We start from the raw sequence: 25,073 nt of genomic DNA, 5'->3' as shown, positions 1-25,073 counted from the left end.
AGCCTTGGCTCTCCATGACACTTATCTAACTAGCTTCCTGATGGAAGCTGCATCTCCCAGAAGATGTGTGATACCACTGAGGTACATTTTGGCACTTGAATTAGGCCACCTGGCTCCTTTTGCATCCTGCTAGCTCCAGAGCAGGATAATTTCTCAAGTTCCAAACTAGATCATTCTTTTTGTTTGTTCCTTGTGTTAAAGCATGTCAGGTGAATGCTGAAATGCCTGAAGTGCCTTTTCTACAAGTCCTCTACTCAGATCTGCCGAGATTACCGGAAGTACCAGGGAGGATTATAAAAATCAGGCTCAAGGTAACTAAAATATTCTTGCAGGAAATCTTCCCTCATGCTGTGATGCTTCTCCTGCTGACGTGTTTCTGGTGCATATAAAACAAGCCTTGGTGCTGCCTTGCTGTCTGACGTTTCTGATTACAGATCTATAAACTTGTTTTCTGCGTCTTTTGCTCTCAACAGAAGCTTAAAGGTTCCATACACCGTTAAGTAGTTTAGATTTGGTGGTTTGAACCCACAGCTCCTTGAAGTTGTTTTTTCTGGAAGATGACTCTGGATTACAAGCGTTTAGTACTAATTATGTGTTTAGTGCTAATTATGCTGTAGACCCTCTTTAGGGAAAAAGATTCACCTTTCCAGTATTTGTTGAAACGGGAGCTATTCTGAGCATGGTGATAAATGCTGCCAGAGTGACTGAGAGAAAAGCAGGAGGTGACTGCAAGTTAAGGTACGTGTTGATGAACCTAGTTCGGCTCTCATTTAGTCGCTTCTCTTAATCAGTGAGAGTGAATTAGGCCTTTTAGCATAATATCTAAGTATCTAAGCAGCAACCGAGTTGGGCTGCAAATGTCTCTGTCTGTTATTTGTGAGGGGTGTTCCGTGATTCCTTCTGAACATCATGGAATGTAGTTGTGTTTATCTAAGATTGTAAGTATGTAAATGTCTTAGAGCTCTTGTGTAACATTAAGTAAAATTGAACGTTGCAGTTACTTTTAAGTACTTTTCTACAGTTGATGTATTCCCCTAGAGAAGGTTTTCTGTAACTTGTCTTGCCAGTCTGAAAATGTAGGGGCAGGGAATCAGTAACTAAGTAGGTTTGTGGTTTTGTACTCCTACACCCCTGCTGTGAAAACCAGACTCTGAGGGCAGCCTTGTGCACTGAGCCACCACATGAAAATGAACACAGTGCAGCACATCTTCCACAGTGCCTGGAGGAAGGCAAAGGGTTAAAGCATGTGATGTGGCAGCAGCTCTTTTACCTCCCAAATCCTGCAGACATGCCACATAATTGAAGCTCCTCCATCTGAGGAGAGGTGTAGGAGAGCCAGGGAGCAGCTGCTCAGTTTGACAGGCTTTCTGTGCAGATTTCAGTGTGCTCCTGTGTGTGAAGCAGGGCTGGTCCTCACGGCACCAGAGCTCAGCACTGAGGAGATCCCAGCATGGTTTGTTCTGTGTGGATCAGTTTGTGGGTCATGTTTGTTCCTTGGATCAGATGGGAATGTAGATCCCTGGATAAGGCAGATGAGGTGCTGGTGGGCAGCTGTGGGCAGCCAGCCCTGTGCCAGAATCGGGAAAGGCAATTCTGATCCCAGGCTGTCCTTGAAGAACTGTGGGGATGACTGACCTGTAACCAGGGATTAATGGCACATAGCACTGCCCAAAGTGGACCAATCCATATCATTCTTTGTTTTCCCCCTCCTGCACTGCTTGTGCTGCTTTCACAGCGTGGGACAGGCTATGGGAGCTTTGGCTTTGCAATGGGTTGTTGCCTTTTTGGAACCAGCTGCTTCGGTGCTCTGACCTCTGCAAAAGGAAGAGTCTGCCCTCCTTAGGAGTCCCCGAAGGGACAGCCAGTTGGTTCCTGCCATTTGGTAAGGCAGAGTCGCTCCAGGGTTTTTCAAAGGCAGGCAGGATGTTTTTCCCATCTGGGCCGTGCTGCCTCAGATGCCTCTGGAGAGCCGGAGTTGCTGTTCCCTTACCCTGAGGAACAGCAGGGTCAGAGGCTTTAGTTACTGCTGGGCCACGGCTGCAGCCAGCCACCCCTGCTCCCCATTCCCTTCCAGCTGGCAGCTGGAGAAAGCCCTGGCTTTCTGCTGCTGTAGCAGAGCAAAGGGGCCATGAAAATCATCTTGACACTCAGCAGCTTCCTGTGTCACCTGTACTTAAAGCCAGGCATGGACTTGCACTGAACTTGGAAAGGCTTTGTGCAGAAAAGAGGTGGGCAGGTGGAAATGTTCCAGATAAAAATGAAACAACCTGCTCTGATTATTTTTTTTTTCCTTAGCCTCAAGGAGAAATCTCTCTTTTAGCTTTCAGAGTCTGGGAGGCACTGAAGTCATATTGCAGAGAACTTCACATGAGGTTAGAGATTGTTTTAATTACTGATATTTCTTATTGGTAGGTTCTTTTCTGAGTGCTGCAGATCCTGAGTGTGAGTGGTGGTGGTAGTTCTGTTGCTTCTGCTCAGACTGGGCTCTGTCATAGGAGTTCCTACTTTGAGATAAGCATGTGAAATACTTTCTGACTTGGGTAATACCACTAATTTGTTTTTTTTCTGTCTTATCTAGGCTTTGAGTTAATTCTGCATTGTGCAGTTTTCTGCATTGAAGAGAGTGTCAGAGCTCCAATAGCTTTTAGTAGTGCAGGACCAGACCTGCAGCGTGTGGCTGACAACTTGTGTGGCAGCTGCTTCTGCTGTTGTGGGTGTGGGACTGTCATGCTTCCTGCTTTAGAAATCATTCTCATGATAGTCATACTGTTCTGAGATTTTTCATCATCAACCTGCTTTAAAAAAAGAAAAAAAAAAATCAACCCACAACTGCTCATTAACTCCTTAGTGAAAAATGTTGCTTTCTCCCAAAGTAAGTAAAATCTGCTCTGTAGCTTTGTGTGCAATGTGCTCCAATTTAACTGCCTTACCTGAAGTCTTCACAGACCACCTTTTTAAAGCATGGCCAGTTCTGGTGAGCTGTCTCTGCCAAAGCTCTGCATGACTCTCCATCATTGCACACATGTAAGCCCCAAACACTAAGACATGAACTGTCAATGAAAATAGGTGCTGTCATCCAGCAAGTCTGAAAAGGAACAGCCTGTTTACATGTCTCAGTGCACTTATGCTCACCAGTATGTTCATGGTGAACCTTCCCACAGGGCAGTCTGGGGGGGGGAGGAGAGGCTTCCTCCTCTCCCGTGTCCCTCGTGCCCCTGGGAGCTGTGGGGGTGTGTGTGGTCCCAGTGGGGCCGTGGCAGCTGGGAGGAGCTCACTGATGGAGAACAAGGATCTGTGTGGTCCCTTGAAGGGTGCAGAAGAACCTGTTAGATACCCATGTTAGCACCGGGTCAGAGGATCTCCTGAAGACCTGGGTCCTGGCAGAAAGACCCTCTGTGTTCCTGGGTGGAGCATGGCTGGGTGGGAATGCTGAATGCAACTCCTGCCAGTAGAAGCCAGCAGACACCTGACAGTGCTGTGCTGGCTTGGTTGGGGCATGTAGGTGGGCTTGTCCTGCTCTGGAGTGATGGGGTCTGTTTGGCTGGGTGGTTTGGAGATGTTCTCCTGTACAGCCAAGCGTTGTAATTCCTGTAATTCCTCTCATGGAGAGGGTTGTGCTGTGACCCCGAAGGGGTGGCCGAGAGGATCAGCTGAGTGCCACTGACAGCTCTCTGTGCCTGGCAGCAGCAGTTCCCAGATGTGCCCATGGAGGAGGGGGCTGTATGGATTTACTGGCTGTACCAGTGCCCAGGTGATTTCATGGAGGTGGGGGCTGTATGGATTTACTGGCTGCAGCTTGCACAGGCTGACTCAGTGGCAGAAGCAGACAAAGATAGCACCTGCCACATCACCTGCTCCAAGCCTCTTTCCTCAGCTGCAGGGCCAGGGTTGGCCCCATAAGCCTTTCTTTCCAGAGGGGTCAGCTCAACACCGCTGTGAAACACCTCCCCAGGAACATGGTTTCCCTTGGGTGGCCGGTTTCCCTGGTGGAGGTGGCTCATTTATTGGTCCTGGGATGTGCATTGAGGGGAGAATGCCATTTCCATCTCTTTTTACTTTATACTCGGTTTCTGACTCTAAAAATGCTAACGTGCTCCAGCCTCATTTCACAGGTACCCAGCCTGGTTTATACGCTGGCTTTGGGCCACCTCAGCAGAAATCAGTGGGCTGTGTGCATATGTTCTGCTTCTCCTTTTTTGGGGAGAGTGGGGGAGAGGGGCTTAATTCCCCACGCTCTGCCTCTCCCTCCAGGAGAAGTAAAAGCCCTCTTAGGGCAGCTACTGTTGCATCTGCTGCTGTGACTAAATTCTCTTCAGACCTTAATGACAGCAGCTTTTCTGAGGGATATTCCTAATGCCAGGAGGGGAGATGAGCGTGCCTGTGTGTTTTCTGCTGTGCTGTGAAGTCCTGTGAAATAGCCATAGATGGCACTCTGGGGCTGGTCACTGCCTGTGCCCGACTGGTTTGTGCTGGAGGACAGAGCACAGTGAGACTGTCCTGGGTGGGGTAAGATGTGCTTGGCCAGCTTTTGAGAGGAGATTCATGTACAGCTGCTGCAGCAAACACGGGGGGGTGAGCAAGGCCATAGGTAAAGGTAAGAAGGGTAGATATTCGGTGTAAGGAATAAGGTGAAACCTGGTGGCAGAACAGCATCATGTTACAGGAATGCTGTTTTCTGCTAAGCAGATTTTTACAGAGGGTGCTTCCATGCAGATGATCTGGCAGTTTGGGTCTTGTGTTGATAAGGATCTAAGGGGACTTTTTATACCTCGTTTAAGGGCGTGTTTTGTTCAGTGTCTGCCCGGGCAGATACTGTGTCTGCAGGGGTTTGGGTGTCCTGCGGCTGCTCCAGGACAGAACTGGGGAGGTGTTAGCTGAGCAGAGGATGCTGCTAGACTCTGTCTCCCACTCCTAGATCTCCAGTGGAGAATTTCACCTTGAGAACATAAAACCTCTTCATGTAAATCAGTAACAGAAAAAAGATTTAGAATGGGTGAGTACTTGAGGGTATAAGGAGGTGTTTGGTCTGTGTGTGGCCCTCATACCACCTTGCATCTTCAGAGCTCAGACTTGAAAGGTCAGTCTCAGGGATCCTTTTCTTTCCCTTTCTTACTCCTGCATTTCAGTATTCAGGTGGAGAAGCACTGAGTCATTTGAAATGTGTTCTCCACTCCACACATCACTGCCAGGCTCTGGGAAGAGTTGCCATGTCTAGTCTTTCAAAAACACCCTTCACTTGGACTCTTCTAGTGACTTCTGCCTCTTTCAGGAATCAAAGTCTGATTCACTTTCCACTGTGACTTGTAAAGTCTTGGACTATTTAGAGGCATATCCAAAATTAAAATAATCTCTTCTGACAGCACCAAAGCCTGTGGTGCTTGAATCTTTGATATGAAGATTTCTCCTGCTTGGAGAATAGTTCATTTTTAATGCTGTGAAATAGAGCATGATAACTGTGCTGCTGTATATACTACAGTGAGCATTATGTGCTGCTTAATAAAATGATGCTTATGTCCAAGAGCTTCCTTTCACAACAGAGAAAGGTGCAGTATTCAGATGCTGGTAACTCACACTGAAAACTTTTGGCACAAATTTGTCTTCAGTGCAGATCTGCCTGCAGCTGGAGTTAAATTATTTCTCCCTGGTTCAGTGCTTACAGCTTAAAATATGGCCTGTTAAATGTTGCAATGGTCTAGATACCTTTGGGACCTGGTGTCTGTCTGGTCTTGCTCTGCAGGGAGTTGAGACGTGAAGACGTGGTGTGTAGCCATCATCCTACTTGGGCTTAGCTGCAGTACAATGAAAAGCTGAGGAAGAAAACAACCTGTTTTCTGTAAAATAATTCTTGGGATATGTTGAAGCACTGTGAGATCTATAAAAATGATTTGGGGGAAAGGAAGTTGAGGGACCCTAGAAAGCATCACATAGCTGCAGAAGTACAGTGCTTTGCCACCAAGAACTCTGCTTGCTAGGAACCATCAAACCCAAATGTTCCTGCTGTGGTACAAGGTAAAATCACTGGATTTTTGCCTCTTGGCTGTTCCTGAGTCTGTATCTCAGGGCCTGTTGTGGGCATTTTCTGGTATGTTTCAGTGTTTGATTTAAAAATCCTCTTTTTCCTTTCATTGTACTTCCTGCTTTTCAACAGGCTCAGAGCCTGTTGGCAAAATGACTTTTACTGAGCACAAGTAGGATGCTCACATGTCTTTGGAGTGAATGTGGATTTGACACTGATTTGATTCTGCTTTTTCTGCCTGCAGCTTATCACTCAGGCTCTCCAGTGAAGGACACTGTTTCCTCAGTCAGATATTTTCCATATGACTAGATAATGGCTGTGGGCTGTGATTTTTTGTGTCAGTGCTCGGCACTGTGGGTTTCTGTTCAGAGTTTGTATGGCCATGTGAGAAGGAGCCCTAAAAACAAGCACTGTTTTGTTCAGAGTGACAGGATAGAATGAAGTGATGGGGTATTTTTGTTTCCCTGGCACTTAGTATTTGTCTTTTTTTTTTCCCCCAACAAAGCTTGAAGAAGGTTCATTCATTGTCAGCAGGCACCTTCCCTGTCAAACTGAAAGTCGTGTCCCAGATTCTCCATTTGTACTCCCTGGAACGTGGTGCTTGTGAAAAGCACCAGCTCATCTGCAGGGGTGCTCAGATCTCCCCTTCCTCCCCCAGGGGCTGTAGCTGAACAGTTTTCCCCAAGCACTGACATCAGGACACCCAACAGCTTTGCCCCAGGAGCACCTTTGCGAAGGGGAGCCCGATTTCCAGCTGTCTTTGGTCAAGAGCTCTCCTGTTGCCAGCAAAGGCGTTTGTAAGTGGGTTTCTGGTTAGGGAAAATGTTCAGCTAGAAATCTGATTGAGACCCCAAGCTGGTTATGCACCAGTCCCAGGGCAGTGTCTTTAGACCACGACTGACACAGTTTTATACCAAAAAACAAAGGCTGGTACCGTAATCTTTGTGCTGGTTTAGGCTGGGCAGGACCACTGATTGCAGTGTGGTTAAACCTTATCTGTGCAACAGGGAGAGGAACTGAGGGGACAAAACCACAGGTGTGGAAGGCTCATTAAAAACTGTCAAGCCACGAGTAAAGAAATGTGGGAAAGAAATTACACCTGTGCCAAGGAGTGGAATGAGTAGGAAGATAAGGGGAGAAAGTTATTGGCCTGACAGTCCTTCAGAGAGGAGGAGGGAAAATTGACTTAAAAATTGAGCCTGATAATGAAGTGGTGTCTGATTACTACATATAAAAGTGACTTTTCTTTGAAATACTATTTTTATAGTCTAGTGCAGAAAATGTGGCAGCAAAGAAAGTTGATAGATTTCAAAGGGAATATTAATTAGGAACAATTTGAAAGTCCAGCTAAAGATCTATTTAAATTGATGCATTTTAATGGAAATTAGTCTGCCATGTGTTTTCCTGAAATAAAATAACTTGATAATATACTACCTGTTTTCAAAGTAGACTTTGAACATTAGAAAAGAATAGACCAAAAATTAAAGGAATTCACTCCAGAGTGTGAGGCATGTATTGGTCTGCCAGTGCTGGGTGAACTGGTTCCACTTTGCAGTGCACATGTGAGCTGGGGTGGATGTTAATGGATCTGCTTGTTCACTTGCAGAGATTTTTGCAGAAAATTATATTTATTGGTCTAATGTGTCCAGTGTATGATGGGAGCCTGAAGGTGAGCCATTCTTTTTGGTTTTGTTGGGAAAAGCAGGCATAAAGGAGACACCACAGTCGAAGGCTGTGCTATGTTTGGCTACAACTGGCTGAGCAAAAGTGCTCTTTGATCTCAGCACATCTGTTCCCTCTGAGATAACTTCAGGAAGCACAGGGACCCTTTGCAGTGTTCACACCACCCAGCCCTTATCATGGCTGTGGGAGAGCCATGAGCAGGAGTTTTTTGTGGTGATGTTTAAAGGCAGGTATCCCACTGTGGCTGGGATAACTGCAGTCTCTGTGGGTGGTTCTCAGCTGCTCTGAGTGTAACCTGCTTCTATTTGGGGTTTATGCCCTCTGCTTTTCAGGTTTTTAGCCAGGCTTCCTCCACAAGGCCAACCCTTGACTCTCAGCATCAGAGCCTGCTTGAGGACCATGAGCTTATTATTCCACATTTCCCTGCTTCCATCTGCTTCAATCTCTTCCCTGAACTTTGCTGTGAAACCATGGCAGGAGGTGAGATGCTCTTCATGGCAGGGGAGGGTGAAAAGGGAGCACCCTGTTTGCTGAGTGGCTGCTGTTTCCTCCCAGTGTGCTGACCCTGGGTGGGATCCAGCCCCCACAGGGCTCCCAAGGATACTTTGCAGTGTCCTGTCAGGCTGTGGAGCTGAGCAGGGCTGACTTGGAGAGAGAGCCTGGGAGAGGATCCTGAAAGTTAAGGGTTAAGCTCTGGCCAGCTGGACTTTAAGTAAACAGGCAGCACTCAAAGCACAGTGGACAAGTGGGATGTGGGAAGCCAGAATATGCAGGCAATGGGAATTGTGGGTGGCACTGAAAAGCCAAATACAAGAACAGAAACATACATTTTAATATATATTTCCATTACAGTCACAGGCACAAATTGTGAGGGGGGGAAATGCATCTCAAGAGCAACATATGTGTTACCTCATGCCTCCACCTAAGTATACAAGCATGGGATTAATGTCTATTGAACATAAAGCTGAAAGTTTGGTGTACAGATGGTAGGAAGTTGGGCAACAGCATGTGTAGCTTGTAGCTTAGATCTGCCTTACATGAATGCCATCACCCCTAGCGTTGCTTCTCACTAAATATTACCCTTCAGATCCATCCCTGACCCATTTGCAAAGATGCTGAGCCGCCTCTTCAGCACAGGAGTGCTCAGGAAATTATGCGCCAGTGCGTGTGACCTCAGCTGGGCTAGGTGAGAATCTGGTGATGATAAAATCAGAAGAGAACATAAAGCAGTGGGAGAAATGTGAGTTGATAAAAATCAGCTAGTGGGGCTAAATCTTGTCAGACAAATGTGGTGGGGTTTCTCCCCTCCCTTTAAGGTCAGATGCAGGAAGCGATGGGCACAGACATCTGTGAGTCACTTGACAGGCACAACAGACTGATGGGTAGGATTAGTGGGTACAAAATGTGCCTGGGAGATATACCAAAGGAGAAAATGTGACTGGCATGCTGAAGAACTTGTTGTATGCAGATTTCAGAGCCGTACACAGACAGGTAATGAGCAGAACCTCATACCACGCTGTGTGCAAGACAAATACACTAATGCTGTTTGCAGGTGAGAGACAGGGGCCCAGTGAGATGACATGATTTGTGAAAATGAGCACAACAGAACTGGAAGTGATGCTTTCCAGATTAATTTCATTAGTGTGATATACTGTGACTGCTTTGGTACATCCCTGCTCCAGAGGGTAGTGAGAGAAGGGGGATGAGGCTTTACAGAGAACCTCACTCTACATTCAGGCAATTTTGTTTCAGAATTTTCTTCTGTGCCTATTTATGGTGATTTTTTTCTTTGTATGTGTGCGTGTTTATAAATCTGACCAAGCACATCTTTCAGTCTGTTGTTACTGAGGCCAAATATTAGGAGCATGCTTTTAGGGAAACATTTGTGACCTCACTGATTGTGTTGAGATCTGTTTGTTCTAAAGCTTGGGATGCTGTCTGCTTTATGAATGCAATTGAAATCAGTGCTTTTAGTCTATGCTGTCTGTTTGCTCTCTAAAATTAAATGCTCTTGTGGCCTGAGTGGAAGCCAAGAGTGGTACTATGCAATGCTTTAGTTGCAGCTGGGCTGACTTGGAGACCTCTCAAACTGGTCTTCACAAGTTTTCTGCCAAGTGGGGACAATAAGGCTTCACTAAGACACCCTGCTCATGCACGGCAGTGGAGCTGGGCTGAGACTTACAAAGTATCTGCTTTGTTTAGTCTGTCTGGACCTCTCTGTAAGGGGTGTAAACCAGCCACTTGAGCAGCATCCAAAGCCCTCTCTTCAGTTCCACACTTTTGTGTTTGGTCAGTACAGAAATTCACTTCAGTTGCACCACAGGAACAGTCTGTGAGTAGGTGAATGATTGTTTAGGATGGCTTATTTGGTCTCACGTGGCCTTCTCTACACATACAAAGTGCTGACAAAGGAATGAGTCCTAAGGATCCTACCCAGAGCCTCTCCATTAGTTCCAGCAGGTTTGGGCTGTAGTTGTGCTGGTGGCCATGCAGGGAGAACATCAAATGAGCAGAAGTGAATCCCTAGCGAGGATGTGGTGCAAGATCCACCCTTTGGTTTGACTCTGGGCAGTGCTGTGCTGTGTTTGTGACTGGCCAGGAGGGTGAGCACTCCCACCTGCACACTGGGCCTTTCTACCCCACATGTGGCAATTTCGTTGCTGCTCATCATGTTTAAAATGGAGCTGTTTCTTAGGGATCTCCCCTCCCTCTGGCCACTAACACTGACCTGCAGGGTGGAGATAGTGTTTGCATCTGGCACTGAGCCTTCTGCTCCTGCAGATATCCTCAGTGCCAGACACAGCTGTGTGGACTGGTCTCTGAGTCATTAACCCAGGCGAGTATTGAGATTGCTTCCTCCCAGTTGTCTCTGTGCTCAGTGTGAATACATCCACGGGCTAATGTCTCATTTGGCTGAAGGCTGAGGCTCCTTTCAGCTCCTGGACAATGCTGGGCACAGCAGCCTTGGCTCAGGCAGCAGAGCTGGCTCATGTTCCTGTGACCACCCAGCGCTGATGATGGGATGCTTTCATGGGGCTGGGCTATTCATAGTCACTCTCAGACTCATGACTGTCCCCTTTTGCACAGGAGCTTGAATTTCCATCTCCTGCTGACATGGCCTGCCAGAGCACTTTCTCTGGCTCCTCATGCTGTTCCCCGAGCCTCCCACTTCCCAGGTGAGTGACTGTGGGGCATAACAGCTCTAATTCCTCCTCTCCATCCCATTACCGTGCTGCTCACCTGCCTGGGAGATGATGGTAAGGACACAGCTCTGAAATACCATGAGGACAAGGCTGTCCCCAGAGTCTCCATCCTCCCTGACCAGCACAAAGTGGTTATTAAAGCCTTTCTCTTTCATGAATAGTTTTGATAGCATGTCTTTTGAGCACAATATCCTCAGAGCTGTTTTGCCACTTGAGCCCTGGCACCTTGCTCGCTGTCACTTTATTTTTGCCTCTCCTGGCTTGATTACTGATGAGAGCAATTTGCAGTCCGTGTTGCTTTATGCATCAGGAACAAACCAGGGGTGCAAGAGAGAAAAGTATTCCCATCCTCTCTGTAGGAGATTGAGCAATGTGCTTCCAAATCTCTGCACACCTGTGCTGTCACTGATCCATGTTTCAGCTCTGTCATTTGCATACAAACGACTGTGGTCCTTCAGGCTGCAGCTGGGCTCCATGTTCCTGCCGTGGAACATGTTCCCAATCTGTGTCTGTCACTGCTCCTTAATGAAAAAGCTGAACATCTCTTCTCTTGAAGGCTCCTCTAATGGTTCAGTTTGCACTTGCGTGTTGCTGACTGATTTTCTGTTTAGACTATGATAAATAAAAATGAAGCATTCAGAACAGATCTCTACCTAGTGATGTCAACACATTTTGGAAATTTAAGTTGTGCCTCATAACATCCCTGCGATCTGCTTTCTCCTATGAGGGAAACTGAGGCAAGCAGAGGCAACCAAGGAAACCGAGAGTCCTAATGCTGAAAGCTTTAGAACTCTCAGGCTAGACTTTTGGTTATTGAGGAAATTAATGGCTAATTAAAGATTTTTTTTTTTTTTAGTTAGATTAGTAGCAGACATTTCACAAAGCACTGCTATAAACATCTGTCCAGCTGCCTTAGTGAATCCAGTTGGATAATGCAGACTCATGCCTGTCTTCAGTTTTAAAAAATATGCTTGGCAAAGTTTTAATTTTTGGATGAAGTTTATGTAAATATTAAAAGACTTATCAGGTTAATAGGACTTCACAATAAGCCCAGAACTATTCTACTTCATGGATACAAGTACTACCTTTGTATCTGCAGCAGCAGCCTCTGAAAATGGATGACAGCTCTCAGTGTGATTGTCAATTACATGTTTATACTCTGTTTGACAGATAATTTTTTCATGTTGATTTACTCTTCCTCATAATTAGATGTAGCAATTAGAATATCTTATATATTATGCTTGAATTTTCTTCTAATGCTGCTGTAGCTTGATGGTCTCCCAGACACCTGTTCCACAGCACAGTGAGCATGGGAATTAACTCTCCACCACACCAATCTGCTTATTTCTTATTTCTTCCTTTTATTTTTTCCCCCTTTTGAATAATTCCAGTCTTCTGGTATTGGGGAACTCAGAGTGTTTTTCCAGGATATTCTCTATCCCCAGTTGATATTTACTTGTCTTATGAGTATCTTAGTTAAGTTCTTACAGATCTGATTTGCTAGTTTGCTATCTCAGAAACAGATGCTTTGCTATGTCCCTTTGGTACCCCAGGAGTGCTTTTCATTTTGCCAGCAGTGCAAAAAAGTGGCCAGAGATCGTCCTACCACCAGCTTTCCCTGCTCACTGTCCCTGAGCACAAGCTGCAGTGAGGGGAGAGTTCTCAGCAGACATCACTGCGGGGCAGTGTTGGGGCTGGGGGGGATACACAGGACAGAGGCATCACTGTCTGTCTGCTTTCCATGTGCAGTTATTACACACTGAAATGAACTGCAAACACACGTCTCCACAAGCAGCACTTTTGTGTCAGTGCCCCTTTTGTGTGGAAAAGGTGGTGGTATTTGCACATATGAGTTGGGTGCACAGTTGTTGGAGTTACTTACTGACTGCACTGGGGCACTTAAAAATTCTTGCAGCCAGTGCCTTCCAGCACAGGGGCAGAACCACAGGGCAGGAGATCTAAACTCAGCCAGACTAGTGGTTCTCAAAGTCTCATCTCCTCCTTATCTCTGACGCTGCCAGAGCTGTGCTGCCAGCATTTTAGTGGTGTGGTCCCAGGAAAGGGTCCTGTGTCTGGTGCTGAGCTGGTGGTTTCTCAAAGGCAGAGGGATATGAGTTTCAGGTTACTTCCCACCATCTGGAGTTCAGAAATGCTAAGCTGAGGGTGGGCAAGGACACTCTAAAGCACCTCTGACAGGGAGCAGCTGGGCTGCACTGTCCCTTCTTCACCTGGTGCTAAAGTGATACCCACATCCTCACAGAGCAGCTGGGGAACAGGAGAGCTGGCAGCGTGTGGAGGAAACAGCCACCTGCCCTGGGAGGGAAAGCCTGAGCATCCAGCACTGAATATAAGGTGCCATTGGTGCAGCTGCACAGCCAGGCAGCTCTCTGGGGCTTTGTCACTGTGTGCAGAGCTGGCTGAAGGCTTTAGGAGGTGAGCTGGGTTACCTTTTGGCTATAACATGACTTGCCAGGTTCCTCGGAACAGGTTTGGTTTTCTGTCCCTTCACCTCCATCTCTTCTGAGAAATCTCTTGCAGACAAGAAGGGAGGCAACAAACTGTCTGTGCCTCCTCTGTGGCATCTCCACTGAGCTTTCTCACCTTCTCAGCCAGCTCCTTTGAGTCTTGCCTCATTGCATAAACCAAGTAGGAACCAAATTGTCTCAAAGACTTCAGTCCCTCTTCCAAACCTGGATGAGATTGGCTGACAAATGAAATGCTGTTGGGGAGGAGCAGTGTTGCTGAGGAAAGACAGACTGACAGGGAGGTCAGTTTCCAGAGGAAACTATGCTAAAGAAATAATGCAATTGTGCAAACATGCTCACAAAGTTTGGTAACTGTTGGCAGCACAGTGTGGAGTGGAAAGTGCTGCTGCTGCTCTTTGAGCTTGTGATGCTACTAAGGACTCTCTGTTCCTTGGGGTGTCATGAATGTCGTCCCTCAGGTCCATTCTAGGTGAAAGAAGGAAAAGGGGCACATCCCTGATGGATGTTGGGCTTTTTGGGTTAACTCTGGCCATGTGGGGGGGGCTGTACAACAGAGCCTCAAACTTGGCTGAGGCCTTTTGTATTTCTGGAACACAAACAACAACTAACTTTCAGTTTATAGCAATCTCAGTATGTATCTATTTACATAGCTGGTGAGTCCATAAATGATTCTCAGGGAGCCTCTTTCCAAAGCACACAGAGGACATAAGGCTACTGCTGTGCATTTCTCCAGGTTTGGGGTTCCTTTCTGAAGTAAGTTTAAGCACCTGAATCCAAGCTGACAGTATTTGGAGCTCTAAAAATGAATATTAAGATTTTGATGCTATTCCCATTTCTAACTGGCAACCAGGGGAAAGCTCCTGGTGTGGAGAGAATTGACAAAATGCTCGTTTAAGTGATGGTTGTGGCTTGTGCTTTGCCAAGCAGAGACAGGTAAAATGCTTTGGGTGGAAAGCAATACCCAGCTCCAACGGCAACAGGCTCAGTGCAGTGATCCCCCTCTCCTTGTGCCCCCTGTCACTCCGAGCATGTCCTTGGAGCACCACACAGGGCACCGTGAGCTCCTGCCCGGTGTCCAGGCAGGTCTGCAAGGACAGGTGAGTGAGTTACCGGCTTGCCTCCCTCGGGAGGAGGAGAGGGGGCAGCCACGGGGAGGGAAAAGCGAGCCTGGAGGTGCTGAGGCCGTGGAGTGCTGCCTTAAACGACGCTCCTCGTGCCTCAGTTTCTCTTGCTGGGAAAGTCGCGGCTCCGAGGCCGGTGAGTGCGAGGGGAGCGGGCTGGGCTGGGCTGGGCGCTGGTGGGAGGGGGTGCGGGGGAAGGGGGTGCCCGGGCTGAGCTGCAGCGCGGGGGCCGTCCCGGATGCGGGGACGGTGCCCCACAGTCTCCCCAGCACCGCGGGCAGGGCGGGAGGGACAAAGCGCGGTGCGGGCGGAGCGCGGTGCGGGAGGGACAGAGCGAGGTGCGGGCGGAGCGAAGTGCGGGACAGAGAGCGGTGCGGGACAGAGTGCGGTGCGGGAGGGACGGAGCGCGGTGCGGGAGGGACGGAGCGCGGAGCTGTCCGTCCCGGCGGTGCTGAGCGCTGTGGCGGATCCCGCGCCGTCCCGGTAAGTTCCCGTCGGCGGGGAGCGGAGCGGGCGGCGCCGGGGGCTCCTCCAGGAGAGGTGAGGGGGACCCGGCCGCGGGGGAGCCGCTGCCCCGGGGGGACGCGGTGCCCCGAGCACCCCTGGGCGGGGGGAGGACTCGTTCCCGCGGGTGCCCCGGGTGTCCCCGGCTGCAGCAGGGCGGGGAGCCCGGCCCCGCGGGCCGTGGATGAGCCGGGGCTGCGGGGACATTCCCGGGGGTGCTGGAGCACAGCGTGGGCAGGGGGTGTCCCGGGGATAAGGGACCGGCAGTGGCAGCCCGGGGTGCGAGCGCTGCTCCCCGCCGGGGCCACCACGGGCACGGTGCGTGTGAGTGAGAGACACGCTTGGGGTGTGAGTGGGGTTGCACCCCCGCAAAGGAGCTTGCAAGAGTCCCAGGTAGGGAACTGAAGCAAAAAGCAGATTTTACTGTCTGTAGTCGGTGGGGATGGGCAGCCCCGGCAGAGGAGAACTCCGTGATTTTGGGTAGGGGTCCGAGGGCTACCTGTCCTTCAGATCCTGAGCAGTTCTCGTTTGTGCTCTTTTGCTCTTTTGTGACTTTTTAAGCCCTACACTGTTTACTAGGCTGGCAGCAATGTCTGAGCTTCCCCTGTGCTGGGAACTGCAGAAATCGATTCCTGCTCTTTACTGTTGAAGGAGTCTGGAGGTCAGTGGAGTTTCCAGGCCCATCAGATTTCCTTCTCCTCTCCAAGGCAGACATGGCTTTGTGGCATGTTGGCTGAAGAAAAGCAACTGTCCAAGTCTGAAGGGGAAATGGGCAAACTCGATAATCACATGAAATAAAATCTATGATCTTTCACGTAGACAGAGTGGCCAGGATAGTCCAGCCATGCCAGTGCCCTCCCAGGTGCCAGACATAGACGTGGGATGTAAGTCAAGGTTTAGGTTTGATTCTTCCTGTGAACACAAGAATAAGGGCTGGGATGCAGAATACAAGGGTTTCCTGGTAATGTACCTGTGGCAGCAGCTACTTGGAAAACTTCATCTCATTTTGAAGTCTGATTAAATTGAGGGGAAAGCAGCTTTCACAGTCTGTCTCTTCTCAGAACAGAGTCTGAGCAATGGAGCTTAAATCAAATTCAGCAGCAGCTCTGTATGCCCAGAGACTACGTGGCTGAGCAGTTTGATGTTAAAGGGCTGTGCTGTGCTGGCTGGCTACCCTGAGGAGACAGTCTCGGCTGAATCCCTCCCTGAGGAGCCACAGATCCAGTCTTCATTGAGCACAGTCATGCATTTGAAATGTTCCTGAGTTGGAAGAAAACTCCTGTAGCTGTTTCTGTCAGAAATTATTGTGAATGTGTTTAATACCTGCACTGATATTTCTGCAGCTTGTCACTCCATCCACTAAAGTTGACAGCAGAGAGGGAGGCCTGTGCAAGCTTCCCCCATCACATGCTCACCTGAGGGAGAACCTTGGTGGGAGGGGAACGTTTGGGCAGGTTTTCAGTGGACAACAAGAACCAGAACAGGTTTGTGAATTGCCAGGGAAGCAGACTACTCACTGTCTTGCTTCCACAAGGAAGAAGACCGTGTAAGCACCTCCTGGGGCCAGGTGAGAAGAGGTCCCAGCACTCCCCCCTACAAAGGAGCTCAGACAAGTGCACCACCTCCTAATTTGTTGGGGGGGGGGGGGGAGGAGGAAGATTTTACAAGCCCTCAGTGAAAGCAGCAGGGGAAAGTCTGAGATTTTTCACTAATTTCTGTACTGATCCCAGCTTCACTTGCCTGTCTGCTGCACAGGCAAGTTTACAGGATCCAGTTTATGATTTACTTTCGGGCACAAAAGTGATAGCTCTCCATGTTTCTATAAAACTAATTTATTGTCTGTGTGTCAGTGACATCAGCACATCGATCAGTGCAAGAGGTGCATTTTTATCAGTTCTGTCTTACAGGGAGTGATGTGTGCTTTACAAGTAGCTTAAGCACAATCATAAAAATAAGGCCTATCCCAAGTAATGTCAGAAATAGAAGTTCCTCTCCTTCAGATTATTATCCCTTTTTGCCAGCTTGATCTCACAGGACACTTGCAGCTCCCCTGACGTATTGCAGGATGGAGACCTGCCAGGGATCTGAAGGAAATAAAGACCTACAAGCTTGGCCAGTTCTCTTCCTTTTTGCGTGTGTGCCTGCATGCTGAGGAGCAGGAACAATTCCTTCCAGACTGTTCGTGGTGGGCCTTGCCCTGTCTCGTCCCCAGTGCAGCTGTGTGACCACAGTCCCTCCTTTCTCCCTGGCTCTGTATTTATAATGGATGCTTTGCTAAAGCCTCTCAGAGAGATCGTGTGCATGTGCTGTGTTCAGCTCATCTGCTTCTAAGGACTCTTGAGGAAGATGAAATATGGCCTAGGGAAGAACTGTGCATTATGAGAATTCAGGAGTGATTTGCCCAGCCCTAAATGAAGGTTGTTTCTGATTAGGTTAATGAAGGACGTTGTCCTCATGGCCAGAGTCACTTGGTCTGTACAGGGAGGTATAAATCACCTGTCCCTGCATGTGGAAAATCTCTACCCTCTGAACAGCATAGGAGAGGAAAGGAGGTTATTTCTGCTGGGTTGTGAAGCATTGAGCATCCAGGATGCTCTGTGGAAGAGATGAACCCAGGAGCCCCCTTTCACCCCTGGGACTATGTCCTCCTGCCCCCATCATACTTGGGGTGTGCAACCTCCAGCTCCTCCACCTCCTCCTCTCCTGCTGGACTCACTCTCCTCTGCACCACCCTTGCTCCCAGGGTGAGTGGCTCTTCGGGGGCCTCCCTGGCGTCTGGGACATCTCTGCAACCCTCTGACCCCTCAGTTGGGTCTCACCCAACTTGCACCATTGCAGGGCTCTCATCACCAGGACCTGCAGATCCCTTCCTTGCAGTCTTGCAACAGAGATGGGCAGAGCAACAAGTGTCTCAGTCCCCCAGACAGAGCTATAGCTGCCCAAATGTGTGTGTGTTTATCCCAAAGGCACAGGCTGGTATCTCAGTGCACACATCCAAAATGTGCCTGTGGGAGCTCTGCACCATTTTTATCTGTTTGTTGTTGAGGGGAAAGAGTCACTTTCTCAAAGAATTTTGAAGAGAAACTTAGAAGCTGATGAGTAAGTAGCAAAACCTCCTCCCTCCTTCCCTTTCCACAGGGTTGGTGCCACAGGCAGGGTTAGCTGGGGCTGGGGTTCCACACAGCTGACCAAGAGCTGTCCTCCCAGAAACCAAGGGAGCTGGGCACACCTTCATTTGCCAGAATTCACTCTCACTTGTATGTGTACCTTGCTTTGCAGATGGGAAATGTGTCCAACATCTCGGTGTTCACCTCCACCTTATCGGAGAGAGAAGACCTGATTTTTGGCACACTCTATTTAGTCTTTGGTAAGGAAAGGCCTGTTATCCCTGTGTCCCTGCTGCAGGCAGCCCAGGTGCTGCCTACCTGCCTTCCAGAGACGTCCAGGCCTTTTCAGCCGCTGATGCTTCCAGAAGTGTCCAGTCGTTAGCAGAATAATTAAGCTGACCCTTCCCACATTACTCAAAATGATGATCTGGCCAAAGCTTGGTGACTGCATTCCCCTCTCAGGGGAACTGCAAGTGCCTGCTATGGTTTCAAATATTTGGAAAGTTGAAGAATAACTTCTGAGGAACGTGCTGTAACTCCTATCACAGCCACCCAATGTGAGATGGGCAGGGACTCTGTTGGCATCACCAGCTTCATGTTTGTTGAAGGGGATTTGGACCTCGAGCTGGCCCTTGCTCTCAGCAGAAGCTGCTGGTGAAGGTTCTTTGATTTGGAGTTAGTGGCACTGAAAAGCCAGCAGGCAAAACTGAGGGGCTGGGCCTCGCTCTGAGGTGGCCCAGACCTGGTTGGTGTGGGCCAGAAGTGAATGATGGACAAAGAAAAGCCTCCCAAGTCTTCTGAGCCCTGAGTGAGTTGTCTCCCAAATGCTAGAAGAGGTTTTTACGTCTGTGAGGACGGGGAACCCAAAGGGTTCACACCACTGGACTGACAGCAGTCCTGTAGGCATCTACAGCTGATAAAATGTGCTTACCACAGATGTGAGACTCACTCTGTGGGAAAAATGCCTTGTGAGGCTAGGAAGAAGGGTAAACATCTCAGCATTCTGCCCTCCAGCAACTCCAAAGCCTCCAAAGCTCTGTATTTGGCCAGGTCCCATGTGAGAATCCTGTTCCTGAGGGGAACTTTATTGTTGGCCATTCAGCAGCTTTGGAAGCTGGTTCTTACCATGAGATTTAATTTACAGCCTAATCCATTAGGGAGAAACTCTTATCCTGCCCAACCTGCCTAAAGAGCAGCAAAGATTCCCCTTCTGAGGACACGGAAACCTCTTTTCCATGAAAGCACAATTACATAATAAAAAGAGAAAGCCCTTGTTATAAAACTTTAATCACCACTGTTGATTTAAATACACTAATAGCAAACAGAGAGCCTTCTTTTGTTTAGTCTGGATTTTCCTTGATCTTCATAGTTCCTTTCTTCTTGTTTGTTTTGTTACCATGATATTGGACAGCACAGAGTCACAGGAGTGACATTGCCAGGAAGAAATTACGAAGGGGAAGGGGCCCAGCTCCTTGGCCTCACATCAGAGGACAATTGCACAAAGCCCCTGTTATTTATCTAGCTGGAAGGAAGTGTCCCCCTTGCTCCTTCCAGCTGGAAGAAGTGACTTTGGCCAGATCCTGCACCCGGAACCCACTGCAGTCCCATCCCATCACTGCCCTCCTACCAAACGCCTCTGTAGGATCTCAGGAAGGGGAAGGGATCAGATCCAATGTAAAGCAGCTCCAGATGTGCTCACAGAGCTCTGCGGGTCCCATGGGCTCCCCTGTTCAGCCCAGGGTCTAGAGAGGGAAGCCTGGAGCCCTTTCCAGGCTCCATAAAACTTCTCTGGTATTTGCTTCCAAACATCTCAAGATGCTCCTTGTTCCCTTCCTGGCTCTGTTACACACAGCACTATTCCTCTGCCTTCTCCACAGGCATCATGTCCTTCTCTGGGAACTCACTGCTGCTGCTGGTGGCCTATCAGAAGAGGTCCTTGCTGAAACCTGCCGAGTTCTTCATCGTCAACCTGGCCATCAGTGACCTGAGCATGACGGTGACGCTCTTCCCCTTGGCCACCTCCTCCTTCTTTGCACACAGGTACCTCATGGAAGTGGCAGGGGGCAGTTTGCAAACCTCGTCTGGAAGTGGGGAGATCCCTTATAGGGGGCGCAGGGGGGCCCAGGCCTCAGCCTGGTGGCACTGGGGCACTGTGTAAGCTCCCAGACATCCACCCCACCGCGGGTGCTTTGCTGCTCCCCGTCCCTCTGGTTCCTCACACAGACCTGCTGTAAAAGGGGGGGGGTGGATCTCTGAGCTGGCACCACGTGGCACAAGCACTGCAGTGGTGTGTGCCAGCATGGGGCAGGGCAGCTCCTGCACCTGTGGCTCCATCTGTCCTTGTCACTGGGGTGCTCAGAGAACAAATTAGCAGCGAGATCACGCCCATGTTTTCTCGGTCAGGTGCTGGTACCTGTGCAGCCCATTGGAGCCACCCCACATGTGCCCAGCTTTGCTCCTGGTGTGGGACCAGCAGCTGGGAAATTCCCAGCCTCCCTGCGGAGCAGGGCCCATGGAGATGACTCCTGTGGCAGGGCTGTCATCCAGCTGCCCTGGGCAGGGGGAGGGATGGGTTCACTTGCAGCTCTCCTCGCAGGTGGCTGTTTGACCGGGCGGTTTGCACCCTCTATGCCTTCTGCGGGGTCCTGTTCGGGCTGTGCAGCCTCGCCAGCCTGACGGTGCTCAGCACGGTTTGCTGCCTCAAGGTCTGTTACCCAGCATATGGTAAGTGCTGGGATGCGTTACCTGATCCATACCTACACCCCTCTCTGTCAACAGAGCCCCCTTTCTTTTTTTTTTGCAGTGAGTCAGATCCACCTCTTCTGGAAAAGTTTTGCCCGGAGGCAACCCATTCCCAGTCAATGCACTGAGTCTTAGAATCACAGAAACAAGTTTAGATTGGAAAAAGTCTTTAAGATCACAGAGTCCAGCTGTTAGTCCAGCACTGCCAAGTGCATCACTAACCCATGCCTCCAGGTGCCACATCCACACAGCTGTACTAGAGCAGGTTGCAGATTTTTGAACAATCGTTCACAGACTTGAGCTTAGACCAGGGCAGACTCTACATCTGGGAAGCCACAAACTCTGGCAGAGCAACAAGAGCTGCTTTCCCCAGTCCCTGGTGAGAGAGCCATAAGCCAAATGTATATAATTCAGTGAAATAATTAATACAGGAGGGCTGGGTTTGCAGTGTTGTAGCTCCTGTCTGTAGCCCTGTTTCCACCTGGATGTCCTCCACAGAGCTAAGGTGAATGTTTGCACTGCAGAGAGCACCTGAGGAAGCAAGGGGGCCCAGGGGTGTTCCCTACTCATTCCCTACACAGCTCCTCCTCCAGTTTGGAGTTCTTAATTTCCTCAGCTCAGCTGCTAATCCTCCTTCTAGCATACATCTTCAGAATACACTTTGCATGAAAGACCAAAAATAGAAATAAAATGGGAAATCTGATGCAATAGTTTGATTTGCAGCCCAGCACCCAGGGTCCATCCTCTCCCCTCTCTCCCAACTCACTGCCAGTCTGCCCTGAGCCAGTGGCCACTGCAGGCCACCAGCATGCTTTGTCCCCAGCAGCTTTCAGTGCCTCAAGGGCGATGCTGGAGCAGAGTCACCTTGGTTATGTGCCAGCACAGCAGCTCAGGAGGTGACTAAAAAGGTGGGAGGAAAGATAAAGATGAAAGCTGGCTATTGAAAGGTAGCCCAGGTGCTGGTGGCTTTTCCCTGAGCAGCTTCTGCTCTCCATTGGCCTGTGCTGGGCAGTCTGACGCAGGGGGCTTATCTACAGCCCAGCCCACCTTCTGTGAGGAAATGCATAATCAAAATGTGCTTTTAGTTGCTTAGTTTCAAATAAAAATGTTACTTCTATGTATGGTAGAAGATTTAGCGCTTTATAGTGAGTTTTAGAAGATCAGAGAGTTTGAGATGTGATGGGGGAGATGGGGGGACCAAAAGTTAAAAAGTTAAAAAAACCCACCTCTGCTAGAGTTTCAGTCTAGCCCTGCCCCTGCCCCATGTCCCAGGCAGGGGCAGCTGCCCAGCCACCCTGCTGGCTGCCCGTGGGCTGTGGGTGCAGTGTGTCCCCACGTGTCACATGCAGCCCCTTCCCAGCAATTCCCCCGGAGGCTGAAGGGGCTGTGGCCAATCCTGCTGCTCACTGCTGGGCTGGGGCCAACCCTGACATTTGTCCCGGCTCCTTGTGCCAGCACCTGCAGGTGTGGGTGGCTCGGGGTTGCAGTCCCCTCTCTTCACCATGAGAAGCCACCCTCACCCCAGTCCCTCTGCCGCAGGGAACAGGTTCTCCCCGAGCCACGCCGCGGTGCTGCTGCTGTGTGTGTGGGCCTACGCCCTGACCTTCGCCACGGCCCCCTTGGCCGAGTGGGGCAGCTACGGCCCCGAGCCCTACGGGACAGCCTGCTGCATCACCTGGGAAACCTCGAGCAGGGAGGCCACGCTCTACATCCTCGCCCTCTTCATCTTCTGCTACCTCCTCCCCTGCCTCCTCATCCTCGCCTCCTACTCGCTGATCCTGTGGACGGTGTGGGTGTCCCGGAGAGCCGTCCAGCAGCACACGTCCCCCCGGCGCAGAGCCCGCAGCCTGCACAGCCTGCTCCTCAAGGTAGGGGGGATTGGGGGGCTGCAGGGCCTCGGGGTGCCCCAGCCCCCCACCCCGTGGGCAGGTGAATGCAGCAGGGCCCCTCCTGCCGCGTGTCTGCTGTTCCTGATAAATTCTCCAGGTGTTTGTGTCAGCGTGGGTAATAACATATTTCTCATTTAAAGCCATCAGGTGGAGGAGTTTTCATTTTAAATTACATTGGAAAAGATCAGAAAGGAGCTTGCATGAGTCATTGTTCCCCAGACTACAAGCTAATACTATAATTTACCAAGGATATGTCAAAAAAAAAAGTGAATACCCTTTTAAAAAAAACACAGCATGAAAGAAAACAGCTTGCAAGCCTGGCAAGACTGGCAAGCCATGTCCGATCAGGGGAGGGGGGCTGAGCACAGCCCATTTCCAGGCGTCCCAGTCAACCCACATGCCAGCACACAGATTGCTGGAGGGATTTTCAATGCTTCCAAAGGCTGTTGGGGTCCAATGCTGACCTGGTCCCAGCAAGGTGTCTGGGTCCTTTGTACCCATCTCCTGTGGAAGGCTGAGGCAATTCCCAAGTTTCCCAGGTGGGACAGGGTGTGAGTTGCCTGAAGTGAGAGGAGGTTTATGCATGGGGTGTGCTGAGTTGCTGCCCTGATGTCTGACATCACAGTGCTCCAGGGTGACAGGTGCAGAGGTCCTTTCCCTGGGGATGTGAGCACTGTTTGGGGTCCAGCTGCACATGGCTGAGTTTTGGAAGGGGTGTCAGTGTCCCGTGTGTGCCACAGGAGGCTCCTGGCACCACCATCTCCATTTCCTTCTCTTCCAGCTGAGCGTTGCCGTGTGCCTGGGGTTTCTGGCTGCCTGGACCCCCTATGCCGTGGTTGCCCTGTGGGCACTGCTCGGGGACACCAGCCAGGTGCCAGCGCTGGCCTTCGTGCTGTCGGCCGTCTTTGCCAAGTCCTCGACACTCTACAACCCGCTGGTGTACCTGCTCTTCAAGCCCAACTTCCACAAGTTCCTCTCCAAGGACAGGGTGCTCCTCCAGGCCCTCCGCACCCTGCTCTGCTGCGGCTGCCCGAGCGCGGCGCTCCAGCCCTTCCCGTCCCCGGGTGTCAGTGACCACGCCGGGGCTTGCAGAAACTGCAACGACGCTTTTGAGTGTTTCAGCAACTACCCCAAGTGCTACAACCCTCCCCAGGCGCCCAGCAGCTCCCCCCTGCACGGTCCCCTGGCCATCCTGGCCGATGGAGCTGCTTGCCAGCCGGGGCTGAAGAGGACAGTGCAGGTGATGGTGCTGGTCACACGGAAGAGGTCGGGCCTGGGTGCTGTGAACGTGGCAGGGGAAGCCCTGCCATCGGCCCTGGTGAAAGACCTGCTCTGAGCCTGGCTGTGCCCAGCTCTGTCCTGCCAGCACGCCGCAGGACAAACCCAAACACAACATTCCTCTCACCCACGTACCCAGCGGGTCCCCAGATGTTCTGTAGGTGAAGTGATGTGAAAATGTAAGACCAGCCTTGCCTCCTGCTCTGGTTTGGCTCTTGCAACTCTGAGCCTGGTCTTTGCACTTGAGAAAACAAGGACGAAACCAGACCCTGAGTGCCTGAGATCTGCTCACGGTGCAGCCCAGGGTAGTCTCTCCTGTCGTTTGCTCTCTGGGCCCTTGGCCTTTGTTTTTCATCCTGGTGCTCTGATGACCAAGTAGGAACTTGGTTGTCTTAAAAACTGTGCCTGGCAGGGCAGGCTAGGGGCCAAGAGGCCCTGAGGGGCATCTACCTTCAGTGTTGGCTCCTACAGCCCCCACAACCATATCCTCTCCTGCTGGGGAGCAGGACCATGTCACACAGCTACCTCACTTGGGATTATGAAGCACCTCCCTATAGCTCTCAGGGACTGCTCTCTGTGCCCGCTGTGCTACCCCACTCCCTCCATTTGAATGAAACCCACCACTCTCATGTGTTTAGAGCAGGGATTTGGGGTTACAGTAATCCTGGAGTGACTAATGGCAGTCCCAGGTTGTGGTCTCCAGGCAGGGATTGACAAATCTGTGGCTGAGCAGCATCCTGGAGATGGGGCTGTGGCCACAGGGTATCCCTGGCACAGGAACAACAGGGCAGCAGCTGCCAGGGCAACAGCATCCTGCAGGATTGAGTTGGCCCTTGGAGGTCAGTGTGGGCAGCACACCCACGGGGAGGGGTTGGGACAAAAGGGACCAAGAAGATGTGCCAAGGGCCTGATGCAAAGCCACCCCCACAAGAGCCCCCCCAGCAGCTCCCCTGCCCCGTCCCAGGCACTGTCACACGAGGGGATCCCGTGGTGTCCGTGCTGACCAGTCACCGTGTCCCAGAAGTTGTCCATTTCTAAAGTAAA

General features: G+C 50.3%; 1 protein-coding gene across 1 annotated transcript; it reads left to right on the top strand.

Moving 5' to 3' along the window:
• Positions 1 to 304: 304 nt before the first annotated feature.
• LOC114004154 (opsin-5-like) lies at positions 305 to 25,073 on the top strand. The gene is made up of 6 exons (XM_039382605.1): positions 305 to 311; positions 18,293 to 18,380; positions 19,998 to 20,160; positions 20,717 to 20,844; positions 22,402 to 22,730; positions 23,533 to 25,073. The coding sequence occupies exons 2-6, from the start codon at positions 18,293 to 18,295 to the stop codon at positions 24,085 to 24,087; spliced, it is 1,263 nt and encodes a 420-aa protein (XP_039238539.1). The 5' UTR covers positions 305 to 311; the 3' UTR covers positions 24,088 to 25,073.

Source organism: Pipra filicauda, unplaced genomic scaffold, assembly GCF_003945595.2.
Source record: "Pipra filicauda isolate LSUMZ 115617 unplaced genomic scaffold, ASM394559v2 scaffold275_size1018216_pilon, whole genome shotgun sequence".
NCBI classification, from domain to species: domain Eukaryota; kingdom Metazoa; phylum Chordata; class Aves; order Passeriformes; family Pipridae; genus Pipra; species Pipra filicauda.
The sequence above is the reverse complement of the archived record's forward strand: the minus strand, read 5'-3'. Positions and strand labels throughout refer to the sequence as shown.